Source organism: Sceloporus occidentalis, unplaced genomic scaffold (assembly GCF_023333645.1).
Source record: "Sceloporus occidentalis isolate IW3139 unplaced genomic scaffold, rSceOcc1.0.p SCAF_1, whole genome shotgun sequence".
In the NCBI taxonomy this organism is placed as follows: Eukaryota; Metazoa; Chordata; class Lepidosauria; order Squamata; family Phrynosomatidae; genus Sceloporus; species Sceloporus occidentalis.
The window spans coordinates 88,312,496-88,327,821 of NW_028316981.1; the positions used below are offsets into that span (position 1 = coordinate 88,312,496).

General features: G+C 39.5%; 1 protein-coding gene across 2 annotated transcripts in view; it reads left to right on the top strand.

Annotated features, from left to right (window-relative positions):
• Positions 1 to 4,422, top strand: part of LOC149321763 (glycine receptor subunit alpha-1) — a 96,183-nt gene extending 91,761 nt beyond the window's left edge. The window contains exon 9 of one of the 2 annotated variants that reach the window (XM_089501878.1): positions 3,949 to 4,422. In XM_089501878.1, the coding sequence (XP_089358004.1) occupies positions 3,949 to 4,263 (315 nt within the window). In that variant the 3' untranslated portion in view covers positions 4,264 to 4,422. The remainder of the gene's footprint in view (positions 1 to 3,948) is intronic. The other variant, XM_089501926.1, reaches the window with a different exon arrangement.
• Positions 4,423 to 15,326: the final 10,904 nt, after the last annotated feature.

Below are 15,326 nucleotides of genomic sequence, written 5' to 3' on the forward strand. Positions count from 1 at the left end.
AATTTGTTAAAATGTAATTAAACTGTCCAGGGACATGGTGCAGTTGCTTGAGAATTGAGCTATGGCTGACAAAAAGGACTCTCCTCTAAACTATGGAAACCCACTGGGTGACCTTGGGCAAGTCACATGCTCTCAGACTCATGGAAAGGTTCCATAAGTCAGAAAAAACTTGAAGGCACAACACCTACAACAATGGAATTCCAATCATTTAAAACATAGCCCTTAAAAAGCATTAACATCAATAGAATAAGTAATAAATAAATAAAACTTTTATTTATATCCCGCTTTTCTGTGACAAGACAATCAAAGCGGCTTACAACACGTTAAAATCCACATTTACAAATTTATGTCCCAAATTCCCCGAACACAGTCTTGAAGCTGATATCCCAAAGCTTGTCAGAATAGTTAAGTTTTTGCATGCCAGCATAAGGACAGCAAGGCAGGAACCAGTCTAACTTTCCTAGGCAGGGAATTCCAGAGGCAAGGGTCAGTGACCAATGACCACCAGATACACTTGTGAAAGTGGTAGGACTGAGAGAAGGGCCTTCTAAATAGTTTTAAATGACCTAAATGTTTATTTATTTATTACCCCACCTTTGTGTGCCTTCACATCAACTTTGACTTATGGTGGCCCAGTCACAAAGTTTTCTTAGCAAGTTTTATTCAAAGATTTGCTGGTGCCTTCCTCTGAATCAGAAAGAGAGAGATCACCTAGTTGGTTTTCATCGTCAAGCAGGGATTCAAACCTTGGTACCCAGAATCCTAGTCCAATGCACAGACCACTGGACTGTGCTAGCTGTCATTCAAAGTGATTTACCTTATCTAATAAATTACAACAAATTATAAATATAAAATTATACATTAATTTTTAAAAAAGAAATCATTAAAACACTAGCTTTAAGAAATGCATTGAAGTCCAGCACATCTATTTAAACTTTATATTCAGGAACAAAGGCCTTTGCCTGAGGGTAGAGAGATGACAGGCATGGAGCTTGCATAGCATAATCCTATGCTGAACAGAAGACAAGCTGTGTTTCAAATGTAGGGGATTTTCAAAGCAGTAGTGTATTTGGGCTTCTCCTGCTCCATGTGTGTTACTGCGCCAAGAAGAGATCAGAAACTGTGGCCATAGAAGCCTAAATCCAACTGCTAGTCAGAACTAGAGTAGACCCCTTGAATCAATGGGATTTGCTTATATGTTGACCTATTGTTCAGCACAGATTCAGTGGTTCTATTCTAATTGAAAGTAGCAACTGTAGTCAGTGGCATCACTAGGACTGGAGTCACCCAGTGTGGTAGATCATGGTGTCACCCCCTTGTGCATTGTCCTTCTTCCATACCACACTATTACAGAAGCCTTAGTAATGTTTTTTTTACTAATGTTACTCATAAATCATAATTCCCATATAGCACTGAATGTAATGGCAATAGTTGTGACACAACTAGCAAAATTAAAATTATAACTTTAAATTATAATACAAGCATAGACTAAATTTATTTAATGCATATTGTTTGTGACTTTTTAAGTAAAAATTTAAAAGGATTTTTAAAAAAATTAATTATTTTTTAAATGTTAAAACTTGGCGGCTCTTCCTTCTGTTCCCACTGAGCTTCACACCACTTATACCATCTGTTCAGCATTTTAAAGGGACACAGGTGACCACCTCAGCTCATTTCTTCCAAAAGGCACGTGCTGGGAAACAGTGGTGTCGCTCCCCCCCTTTAATGGTTTCATCTGGTGTGACTCTAGCCATACATACACCATGGACTTCTAGCGATGCCCCTGACTAGAATAAGGGCACAGGTTATTGTGCTGAAAGTAGCACTTAGAGTCCCACCTTCAGTATCTTTCACAATTAAGAAAGTATAATGAGATATAAAAAACTATCTTGCACTGTGCTGTTCCAGGATAAAAAGAAACAATACCTAAAACCATTTGTTAGTCCCAATTAGAGTAAACCCACTGAATCAATTGTGGAATGTTACATCAACACTATATAAATCCCAATTGATCCAATGGGTCTTATCTAGTTAGAACTAGCAATTGGATTCAGGCTATTGCCAATGGAAAGAAGAGGTATGAAGCAGTGCCATCATTTTAGTGTCAACTATAGAGAAAGAACAGCAGGCTCAAAGGAAACTGGATTGAGATTTACAGACCTGGTCTGTTGCTGTGGCTACTAAAGGGTAATGCAGGTAAGTCATATGCCTTGCAGCTTAACCAAATCCTAGATTAACCAAAACTCCATGAGACATTATTTGCTTAGATTTTCCAAAGTGCTCTCAACTTCATTCACATTTTCTTGCTATAAATTTGTGGCAGTACAATTCATCCCATTCCGTGCAATGTCAAAAGAAGGCCCATTGTTAAAAGATACTCTCTGCACAGAAAGGCTTTAAAAAAGCCCCATCATTCTAAACCAAAGCCCACAAGATGGCTTAATTGAGGGTTATTTTCATTATAACTATAGCAACACTTTTTCTTCTATCTGAGTCCTAACATTTAACTTGGAAAGGTCATATTTCATCCATGATAGTGAATGTGTCTATTTAGAGTCCAACATCTTAATGGTATTTAAGGAATCCAGACAAATATAAACTTGCATCTGGGGCAGAAACTGGGGAAAACCACTAAACATTTATTGTGTTTGGGGTATCAAAACAGCTAATTCATTTTATGAACTAAAGACTATACATTATGTGGTTTCTCTCTTCCATCTCTGGCTGGAGCCATGGCTCAGAAACACTGGCTGGGGAATTCTGGGAGTTGTAATTTAAAAATAATAATAATATTAACCCTTTCAAGCTCTACTCAGGAATACAATATACCTCTTTTAGATCCCCAGCAGAGTATGACACATTAGTCATAGGACCATTTCTTAGAGAATAACGTATTTTATTATCCTTCAGTGCCTGGAGGAACATATATTTATTTATATCCCACCCTTCTCCCAAAGCTGGGACTCATAAGCCTTCTGTGAGGTAACAAATATGCTTTTAATCTCTCCACCCACTTCCTCATGATCTTTACTTTAAGAAAAATCTTAAACTTTTCAAAGCAGTCATCTTGAAGCATTCGTCTTGAATTTATTCCAGTTTAATGATGACAAGTTTTATCTAAAGTAGTAGTTCTTAATTTTAGTCTTCCAGATGTTTTTGGCTTCAGCTACCAGAATCCCTGACTATTGTCCATGTTGCCCGCACTTATTGGAACTGAAATCCAAAACATCAGCAAGACCAATGGTTGAGAAGCACTGACCTAAAGAATCCTAGGAACTATTATTCATTTGCTGTTTTCATGAGCCATTATTTTAAGAGGATGCTTTGTGAGGGATTGCCTGCAGCAGAACCATATACACGCCTCTCTAATCCCTAGATCTCCATAGGGTGCATATAAGATCAATTAAACTGCAGCGTAGATAAGCCTCTATTATATTCTTGTAGATTTATTTAAGGAAGAAGCAAAGTGAAGCCCCAAAGAAAAGCCAAACAGAAGGAAACCAGATCTCAACATAACATTGACAGTGCATACAGATATCTTTTAAAAAATGAGCCTCTCTGCCAAAAGTCCATGTAACTCCATAGAAATACTCATGAAATGACTTTTACTATAAGAGTTACATGGAGCCCGTTCCTTCTGGGCAAAGCCAAAAACAAAGAAGGTATGGATGGGGAGGAGGGACAGATGCAAAACAGGGGATATCTTGTTGAAGGAAAAAAGTGGTTCCTGAAAGAAAGCCAGATCAATCCACTTTCCAGTTTGTAAACAGATCCCCTGCTTTGCATCTGTGCATTATACCGCACCCATCTATAAGGCTGATCTCCCCTAGAAAGAGTTGTCTTCTTCTGTATGGCATTGTAGGAAATGTGTGTCCTCAGTGACTTTGGGAGCTATGGCAGGAGAGCCTTATAGCCAGGGTGCACTGTCTATATCTTATTTGTAAGTAGAGCCCTATGTTCAATATATTTCAGGAGGATGACACTGGAGAAGGCCGATTCAACTTCTCTGCCTATGGAATGGGACCTGCCTGTCTGCAAGCCAAGGATGGCATCTCGGTCAAAGGAGCCAACAACAACAACACAGCAAATCCAGCACCACCCGCTTCCAAGTCTCCTGAAGAAATGCGCAAGCTTTTCATCCAACGAGCCAAAAAGATTGATAAGTTCTCACGGATCGGTTTCCCTATGGCTTTCCTCATCTTCAACATTTTCTACTGGATCATCTACAAGATTGTCCGAAGGGAAGATGTACACAAGCCTTGAGTTGAGATGGGGAGAGTTCCTATGCCAAAATCAAGGAGGATGGATGGTTGCAAAGGCAAGACAGTTGGTTACTCTATACTCACCATGTGCAATAGCAATGCAGTGATGCATGAAATTAAGAATGTGGCAATATCTATTTTAAAAAAAAAGGGGGTGACTTTTAAAATATATATATGAACTGAAGATTACTAGGGGTGGGTGGGCTTTGGGAAGAAAGCTTTCAAAAACTTGAGTTGGGGAGGTAATGGGAGCAATGAATTGTTTTACAGCATAGGGAAGTTTAGGATTGCTATGGTGGCAGTCCAAGCAGTGTAATATATTAAATATATATTCATGCTTAATTATAATGCAAAAAGAAATCCTTTTTTAGCCTATTAACAGCTTAGATTCTAAAGCCAATGGAATGATTCATTATTCCATGTGCAAAGAGGATTGCAATTATGCTTAAACCAGACTCTTGCTCTATAAGGCCATACCAGTCCCAGGAAAGCATGCAAAACAGTTATCTTTAAAAACAGTTTGGCTGGGAATATTTTAAAAGAGAAGGGAAGAGCCAGGGTTTGCTGGGAAGGACAGAGAATTTAAAGTTGCATACAAGAAAACAATCACCTCATGATTCTCTCCCACAAAAGATAGAATATTTAAATTGATAGGTACATAAGAGTCCTATTTTGTATGCCTTTCAGAGAATTATGCAAATGAAAGGGGTAAAATGCCTCTGTGACATTAATTTATAGCATAGCCTACATCCTTTAACATTCATTGGATTTTCCCATTGATTTCAATGAGAAGTGAGTTGCATCTTCTGTTCTTAAATCACAAGAGGTTGGAATTGTCTTTTTTGAGACAACTCACACACATTGACATTAATAGGATTCCAGGAGTGTGATCATGGAGTCATCACACAATGTTTCAAAAGCATTATTCATTTTACAGTGCTTGCCCTATTTCTTTATGTTGCAAAGAAAAAAAGCAAGTAACTAATATGAGAAACTATGGCTTTAAAGGAAAACACTCCTAAGGAAAATATTTCATGTCTGCAATTCAGAATAGAAGCAAAAAGAGTGTAGACAAATGAGTTTGCGTATGTGTGTAAATAAAAGTTAAATATAATAATTTTAATTGGTAAGCCTGGGCTAGGACATGTGAAAGTACAATATATATACAGAAAAGACAAGTATTATTTTCTGACATTTCATAGCATTATAAATATTCAAGCGAGATTGCTAGCCAAACTATATTTTTGTAACTCTCTTTGGTGCTGCATTAAGCTTTCATGACTAGCAAGACACAAATGAGATGTTTATATTATTATTATTATTATTATTATTATTATTATTATTATTATTATTATTGAGTTCCTCTGCAGTTTAGTATTTCTCCTAAGAATTAGATGAATGCTATGTTGCAGAGGAAGAGAAACAGTCATCAAAGTTTACATGGACTGGGGATGCAACCAACTCTGCAGGGAAAACTGACAGTAGAGCTCTTTATGACAGAGAAATGTTCAGTCAGTGTTTAGGGTGGTGATGGGTAAGAAGAGGAAAGAAGTGTGTGTGGGTAAATGTCTGTGTATATATGACACAAAAGTGCTGTTTAATTACGCACAAACATGCCCACATACATATGGACTACTTCCCCATTTTTTGCACTTTAAAATGTTAGAATGAAAAGAGATTTCAGCGACTAGAAAGACAATCAGTGTGCATTAAAATATTGGCCCATAATGAGAGGACTGACAAATAGCTCTAGTTAGGCAGATCTACACCTAACAATGGACAAAGGCAACACTAGTCTCACAGAAGTGTTTCCTATAGCACGTGTTGGCATCATGAACATTCAGATCCATGTACATATGCAGAATATATATCAATGATTATTCAAGTCTTTTAGTCCAAGACTCATGTCAAGTCTCAAATCCTTGCAAGATACTTTCAAGTCAAGTGTCAAGTCTGGGAACCAAGTTTTTACAGAAAAAAAGAAGGCAGAATGTATTTCTGTGAGGGGAACAACAAACATGTTAGGCAATGGGCTTGTGTTGAGGGTTGAAGTCTGCTCAGCAGTCTGTCCCCACTGAACATCAGAGGAGCCTTCTAAAGCTTTTCAAAAGCTTTAGAAGAATCCTTCCACCTAAAAATCATCTTCCTTTTCTATTCTGGCATATTGCATTTGAACTCAAATAACACTGCCATGCTGGTCCAGCCTTTTCCCTTGTTAGTGCTCAAATGCTGCTGTGGGTCTCCACACCTGTTCCTACCACCATCATCTCTGCAAGTAAACACAAGTCACAGGCTGCAATCTCCCACCATCAACACAAACACTGGGTGCAATTTATGAACATAGACTTCACAAACATGAGAAAGCAAAAGTGCTGCTTAGAAATAACAGTCTGTGTCCTTAAAACTTCTGCCCCTGATCTCGAGCTGTTTTGCAGCTAGGTGAGATTATACAGTAGCAGAAGAGACCACCTGGTATATTCTCAGTCTTCCCCCTTTACATAGTGAGGGGAAAAATAGAATGAAGCAGGCTCACTAATACATACCTTTAGAGCCCCCAATCCTGGAACTACTATACAGATTGAATTTGGATAATTCATAGTTGAGATGCATTTCCTAAAACAAATTATGTCTCTAAAGCAGAGGCAGGGAACTAGTGGCCCTTCAGACATTTCACAGTACACCTCCCCCCAATTCCTTGAGATTGGTTGTGGTCCCCATCCTTCTGGGAATTGTAGATTTAAACAACTGGGGGGGACAAAGTTTTTACATCCTCATTTTAAAATGTGAGGTGATACATGCTTTTATAAACAGGAAGGGATAATCTATATTAAAGACAAGCCAACAAGAGCTTTAGCAGATCTTTAGCACCTAGTATAACTCCCTCCATTCAGATAAACTAAGGCGGGTTACAAACAGTCATTCAAGTATGGACTCAGTCCATACTAGGGTTAGGAAGGTGCGGTGCTTCTGCACCCCCCTAACCCTAGTACGGACTGAGTCCGTACAAAATGGCGGCCCCCCTTCCACATGAGGGCCGCCATGACGACGTCACGACCGCGCTGCCTCTACACGGGGTGGCGCAGACATGACGTCGTCGGTCCGCGCCAGGGCGCCTAGGGCGCCCTTTCCGCAGACCAGGAAGGAGCTCCCTTTCGGAGCTCCTTCCTGGTTTGCGGCGGTGCTTTGCTTCGCTGGGCGCAGCCTTCAGACAGCTGCGCCCAGCGAAGCAATGGAGAAAGGGGCCAAGCGGCCCCTTTCTCCTTCTCCCCGCCGCCGCGGGGTGTCCTTGGGGCTTGAAGCCCCAGGGACACCCCTTTTCAGGCTGCGGGGAAGCGGCGTTTTGCTGCTTCCCCGCAGCCTGAAAAGCGGCGGATCGGGGCCTCAGCGGCTGCCGCTCTGCACACTGAGGCCCTGATACACCGGGGAAAGGGGCGGGTGCAGACTGCCCCAAATGGGCGGTCTATAACCCGCCTAAAAATTGGATATAACTGTCCTTTCCTTCCTTTTCATAGTCTTTTCCGTGTGTGTGTGTGTGTGTGCGTTCATCCATTCATACAGACACCTTGAAATCTCAAGCCTTAGAGAAGGGAGTTGAAGCTGCAGTCCAAAGACCCCACTTTGAACCCTGTCTAGCGTCCTTAGATGGGGATGGGCTGAGCCTGTTTACTGAATCTGCTGCAGCACAAATCACCTATTTTGCCAGCTCTGTACCTAGGAAGCACTCTCACCATCTTGCTCTTGTCTGATGTCAGAGGGCAAACGGAGGAATTCCCTCTACTTGCACTGCCTGACCCACAAGCAGACTGTATGGCTACAGCCTCTTTTATCTTCTTCCACCTCCCTCCCAGATCCCTGGCTGCATCTTCTTTCCTTTCTTTACTCATGTGAAATGGAGTCGAGAATCACCTTGGCACAGATGCTACAGACCAAGACACATTAAGTAAGGGCTCGCATGGGTGCCTTCCCGCTCTAAATCCAGACTTGCCTGACTGGGTTTTGTTCACTGAGCCAGTTTCTCCCAGGTGTAACTCCATTCGCTTGAGAGGAGGTCAAAGCATGGCTGAATACTATTCTCTGAAAATGACAAAGACAAAACACTTTATCGCATAACCTGTTGTAGACTGCAGGATGCATTCCATGGAAACTAAATAGTAGTTGAAAAAATGTGTTAGTCTAAATTCCCACAAGACTCTGAGTTGTTTTCATTATATGGCTACCTTGTCCTCTGAATTTTTGCTAAATATTACTTCCCTCTTCTCTTTTGTTTTGGGAGTAGGGGTGGGTTGTCCTGCCACGGTCTTGTGCCCTGTTTGAGATTTAGATTTTCTTGCATCTATTATACCTAAACTGATTACTATATGCTTTTCATTTTAAAACAGTAGCTCTCTTTTGCTTTCTAATCTTGAAAGTGACAATTGCAAACCAAACAGACAAGTCTCATGTAACTTGTGCAAACACTTTTGGGTGTTTATTAGCACAGTATGACCTATAATGCCTTCTGCTTCCCTTACCTCATTTCTGCTAAAGAAATTTTAAAACATTTGCACAAAACTGTCTGTCTGCCTAAAGCTAGCTAGCACATTATACTTTACATCCCAATCTTATGTTCTGGGGCTGTTGCACACAATGGGCTAAGAGAGTGAGAATAAGACCCGATCCTAGTCCCACTACTAGGGTAAATGATACTTGTGATGGATACCAGTGAAATAAGTCAGTGCCAGGTGCTTCTACTTCAGTGGAGTAGTGGATTTGCTCTGGATGTTTTTAAAAGCAAATAAGATCTTTGAAGGAGCTATCCAAGGTGTTGAAACCTCTTCCCAGCAACTTGTATGGATCATTTACAGTTCAGAGTAAACTCCAGAGGAGATTAATTATCTCACTCACCTGAGGTACACCTGCCACCTCTGATATTGTAGAGAAAAAGATGATGCTGTAGTGTAGACTGAAACATGGCTTCTAAAGGCTTCTCCCAGTGTCCTATGAACCCAGGTTTTGACGCAACACTGCACTTTCCTTTTAAGAGCAAGACAAAGATGATTGTGCTTTAACTGCCAAACCCCAAAACACTATTTGCACAGCGACAGCTAAATGGGTGCCTAGGATCTGGGTTTTTATTCTTAATTGTACTTAATTTGCAGCATAATGATGCCACCACAGAATTATTCCCTCCTGTTAAATAAGTTACCTTTATACATAGCATCCCAGTTGAGACAGATAGGTATTATTTCATTTGCCTTGGAAACAGCCAATTGTTTACTATTAAAACTCCTTTTGCCCCCCTCTTCTGTTTTTTTCTGGACAGAATGCTACCCTGTTCTAGCCAAGTGCACTAGACCATCCTTGCTCCACAGCAGCAGGATTTGATGCCCCTCAAGGCACATAGTGCCATTCTTTGGCAACCATTCTCTTACAGCTGTATCTAGCTAAAAGGAGTGGGGAGGGAAGGATGTTTTATTATATTCCTTCTATATTTATCAAGCCACTTTATTATTCTGAAAGATATTGATATCAAGCTGTCACCCTTCAAAGCATTACAGTTAGTTCTGACACAGAAATTGCTCTGCAATAATATTATTTTGTAGAGTCACCAAGGTATCCCTAGATTCTAACCTGAGGCTCTCCTGCTCTCACTCTTCTATCCCTGGTGCTTACATATCTGTGGTTCAGGCATATGATATTATAAAATTTAGAACTGAACTCACAACAGTTTTACTTACAATCTAAATGAAGCTATTGCAAAGCCTATTAGAAACCATTTTTAGTGTTTTGCATATCATTGCATTCTACTCACTTGGGAACCAGTTCCAAATATGCAATAGGCCCATCTCACTCATAATGGCAATGTGCATGTGTATGAATGTGGGGGCATAACCTCCAACATTTCACAGATGAAACCAGGACACATGTGGCCAAGCAACATCAGAATGTGGCCAAGATGGGAAAAGTTATTGATGAGGAAGAACACAAAGCTAGGAGACTGAAGCAGTTTTCTTTTGCCTCAGCCTACTGAGAAGGGCAAAATTCCTCACTTTCTCTCCTCCACACTCCGATCCACCAAATTAATTGAGTGCAAACTGCTTTTACAGTTTGAACTTAATCTGCAGCAATTCAAATAAAATGAAGACATGGGGGAGTAGGAAGAAGAGAAAGAAACAAAACTTCAGATACAGCTGGAAAAGTAGGGTAATCAAAAATTAAATGGAGGCATCCCTGTCAGATCAGGACAACGGGAGGATATGGTATGTGAGAGTGTGTGCGTGTGCATGCATGTTCACATCTCCCATTTCTGTGGCTTTACTTTATATTGACCTGCCTTTTCTTACCAAACTGCTTTATGGTATCTACATGCTATGAGGTAAGAGAATGAGAACTACAAATGAAGATGATTGGCAGAGGAACAAAAAGGAAGTGTCTTTTGTCTGGTGATCAGAACCAGTGGACTAACAAATGGGCTTGCTGTTCTTGATTTCTGCTTAAACATTGGAAGAAGTGCTCTTCCATTATCAAGCCTGAAATAAACCACCTTTTTGCAATAATGCATGCAGTACCATTATATACTATGTATTAGCATTAATTCCTCTGTCAGGAGTATTTACATGTTGAAAAAGATTCACATTAAGCCAGTGTGGTGAAGCAGTTTCAGTGTTGGACTAGAATTCTGGAGATGAGGTTCCCAGCTCAGCCATGGAAACCTACTGGGTGACCTTGGATAACTGACAATCTCTCAGCCTCAGAGGAGGACAAAGGCAAACCTGCTCTGAACAAATCTTGCCAAGAAAACCCTAGGATAGGTTTGCCTTAGGGTTGCCATAAGTCTGAATACTTTGACTCTGGAGAGGAAGTATTTAGGTAACCAGCACCTATTATTAAGTGAAAGAGGCTAAAGCAGGAACAAAACAGCTGGTACTCACAAGCTCCCTCTCCATCTCCTGGCAGCAAAAATGATAACTGAGCAACCATTTACTTATTGCTCTCAACATGGGATCCCAGACAGCTCACTGCATAGATCAAAACAGCTTAACAACAACAGCATTTTCAAACAATTAAATATAAAAAATCCTATAAAAATTAGCACTAATTTAAAGCAGTTTAAAACCATTTAAAACACTGAAATCATAATAAAAGTACTGCATGTACACAGCATTAAATGATACCCCCTATCTTCTGTCCAAGGCAGTTGACTCTCTTTGATAAATGATAGAACCAGCCTTGCTTTACAAAGCTGGGGAGCACATTACAACAAAATAACACAGACTGAGATCCTACATTGCCCAGCATAGCATAAGAAGTCCACAGGCAAATGTCCGCTATGGTTCCCACGTACCACCCCCAGGTCTCCCAAGTTTTTTGTGATAGACCCCCAAATTGTCATTCCACAGTTGTAGAAGAGTTTCTCTACCAGCCCCAAAACTGTTCAGGAGGGGGTTCACAGCAAAACTGAGTGGGCTCTGTCATTGCAGCAGGTGGAAGAAAATACTTCCTCAATGACCAAAACAAGACATACCTAGGAATAAGGTGTTACACCTGTGTTTGTCATTAGGGAATGCCAGCTCCCATGTGCTACCCTACATCTTAAGAATCATTACAGTCAGGAAAAAAAGTGAGTAGGGATAAATGAGTTTTAGCCCAGTCTTTGCCCCAAAGAGAACCCACAGAAATATCTATTAAAGCACTGTTTGCTTTAATGATGATCTGTTACAATTTTAATCTCAGAGCATTTCATCCTATTGCAGTAATATGTATGCATAGAGAGTGCACATTAAACTTCAACAGCTTCTGTCAAAAAATCTATATGGAGTCTCTTAGAATTATTCATCCACAACTAATTAAAAGGAGAAATGTTTTTGGCATGACAATCTCAGTAATCTTATGAACAATTGTGTGAGGAAGAACAGATAGGAACCAGAAGATTTCTGGATCTGACAGTACTATGGAACAAAGACAGGTTTTTCTCCAATTGTTAAGAAAGAAAACATCCTCTTGACTACCACAGTCAGAAGGTAATAAGCTGCAAAACATAGTACTCGAGTACTCCTCCTTTCCTCCTTTTTTCCCTTTTAACATACATAAGGCAGTTTCAATAGAAAATTCTAGTTTGGGGGGATTCTTAAAAAAAAATGTCACAAATTAATGTACATTCACAGATCTTTTCATGTACCAGCCATGGAACTATGTTTCTGATTAAATGATACAACCATTTAAGCATCCCTTTCTGGGCATCTCCCATGATGTCATCAGTGCCAATTCCCCCCTCCCCCAAATATCTCAGTGCTACAGAGCAAAGGAGATGTCAGAGGATTCGTACCTGGGACAGTTCTTGAACTGAAGGTGTGAGAAATCAATGCAATCACAAAGTATATTTTAGACACCATCCCTAAGGAAAACAATGGCATTGCTGTGCAAACTGTCAATGTGATCCCAATGTAGAAGGCACATGATCCATACCTGTTCTGTTCTCATTTCCAGAAGGGAGAGTCACCATGTTAAGTCTGTTGCCACAAAAACAACAGTCTTTGTGGCACTTCATAGATGAATATGATTTATTTGCTATAGGATTTTGGGGACTGCATTTGATGAAGTGGGATTTAGCTCACAAAAGAGTATGCCGTCTAAATATTTTTAGCCTTTAAAATATCACACGACTGGTTTTCTTTTCTTTTATCTACTGGTTTTATCTTGATTGAACCACTTAAACACTATTTATTTTTCTTCAGGCTTTGATGAAAAAAATATTTTTTCATCAAGACGTTTTTTAAAAATCTAAAGGTTCAGCATACTTTTTAAGACATATGATTTTTCAAGAGCTGTTGGCAGTTTACTTATCCAGAGCTTCAGTAGAATTTTGTTATTGTATGCCTTAAAGTCATTTCCAACTTATGGTGACCCTAAGGTGAATGTAGCATGGGGTTTTCTTGGCAAGATTTGTTCAGAGAGTTTGCCTTTGCCTTCCTCTGAAGCTGAAAGAGTGTGACTTGCCATAGATCACCCAGTGAGTTTCCATGGTCAAACAGGGATTCAAACCCTAGTCTCCAGAGTCCTAGTCCAACACCCAAACTGTTACACCACGCTGGCTCTCTCAGCAGAGTTACCCACTAAATGTATTTTTAAGACTCTACTTTTTAACATCATTTGGGGGCTTAAGGAAATATTGTAATTACAGCTTCAGACTTCTAAAAGCATTGTGCCTATAACTTGCAGCAAAAGCAGAAAGCTAAATAAACTGAATTATTACTTATCTAGCTTTACAATGTACATGTCAGTTTATGCAGAAACAAAAGCAAAAAGACAAAGGCTTAGGAGTACACAATCTAAACTTCAGCCAGAGTTAAAAAGCAAAAAACAAATGAAGGGGCTAACAGGATAATAATGGATTGTAAATGTAATTACATGTATTTAGGATTAGTTTCAGTAGGGGGGATGTGCATGTGTTGTGTACCTTCAAGTCATTTCTGACTTATGGTTTTCTGGGATGAAAGTGTATGGAACTGATCACTAAAACACTGCTGAAGGCTTCACAGAAAAGATTTTGAAGAAGGATTTCAAGGATAAGAGACTGCCACTTTATCAAATGCCATAGGTTTACTAATAATTATTATCAATTTACTATCCACATTTGATGAAAAAAGGGTAAATTTATTACTCAGTTTTTCTCATACAAAAGCTAAACACAAATACAAAATTGTATTTAGAAAATTAGTAAGAGCAGGTGAGAAAACCACTCAATGCACTATTAAAGAGAATATCACACACTTTATGCTTAAATCTACCAAATAATCAGAGATGTCCAGCACTGCTGGTTTAGGGATACTAACCCTATTGCTTGAATGTAATATGGACAAGGCATTTTCCTCTACAGATAAACTTTCAAGGCACTCCACTGCACCATCAGAAATAACTTTGGAAACAGCATTGGAAACTAATGACTTTCTGTCTGTGAATTGATTTTCTACTTCCTTTTGATCCTGTTCTGGTCTTTTCGTTAAGCAAGTATCTCCCAAAGAACTGGAAACGAAAGTAAATATTTACCCACTCATCATAAAAATAAAGTTAAAGGGGTTTGGGGTGGGAAGATGTAAAACAGCTCCGAAAACTGAATTCTGATATAGGCTTAATGGTCACCAATCAAGTGTTTAGTGCCAAATGTTGCAAGTCTTTATTAGCTCTGCCAATTAATCACATATGTAGATTTGTCAAATATGTAGATTTGCAAACAAGCTCAGTTACAGCGATACACTCAAGTGCCATATTGCTACTGAATGTGCTTCTGAAGCTGTCTCTCTGTTCTAAATCAATCACACTCATTCCAACCTCATCTGAATTACAGCCTTCATCCAGTTTCATTGTCATGACTTCCACCATCACCCCAAGATGTGGAACATCTTGCTGAGAAATTTTGTTAGAAATCTGCAATCTCTTCTTAAAACAAAAACACTCCAGGGCTCCATAGGTATAAGAAAACCTATCTGAAAGTAATTTAAAATCAGAACATGTCCAAACAATGCAGGTGGAAAAGGCAATGCCATTTGATCCATCATGGATTACAGGCCATGCCATTCCACCTCATAAGGCAATACAGAATAACTGCACTGAGCTGCATATGCAGCAATAATAGACTAGAGACATTGAGTTGTTAAAGTAGGTTTACTCAGTGATTGAGAAAGTTGCATTTTGGACCCAGGATCTCTCAGGTATGTCCTTGTTAGATGGAACTTTACCAAGTTCTGGTTTGAAATGCAAAACGGCTCCTTAGTTTTCAGTGTAACTACACTTTGTTTTGCCCATATTAATAAGGGGCGTCATTTCTTTTCTTTTTTAAAAAAGAGCTTTGTTACTCATTATTTCTCTCCTGCTTCTCCTTGTTATTTACCATTTAAATATGATGTCTTCTTTGGTTCTTCTATTTTCTATCTTCTAATTTCATGGATCTTTTGCATTTTATTGCCACAGGCCCACAAACTTTAAAGGAGTCCTCCAAAGTATTAACCCCGTCCCCCAAACAGATTCAGCACCTTAAACGGCTCCCTTCAAGTTCAGACTATAACCCAAGGCAGATTCACTCTCCCC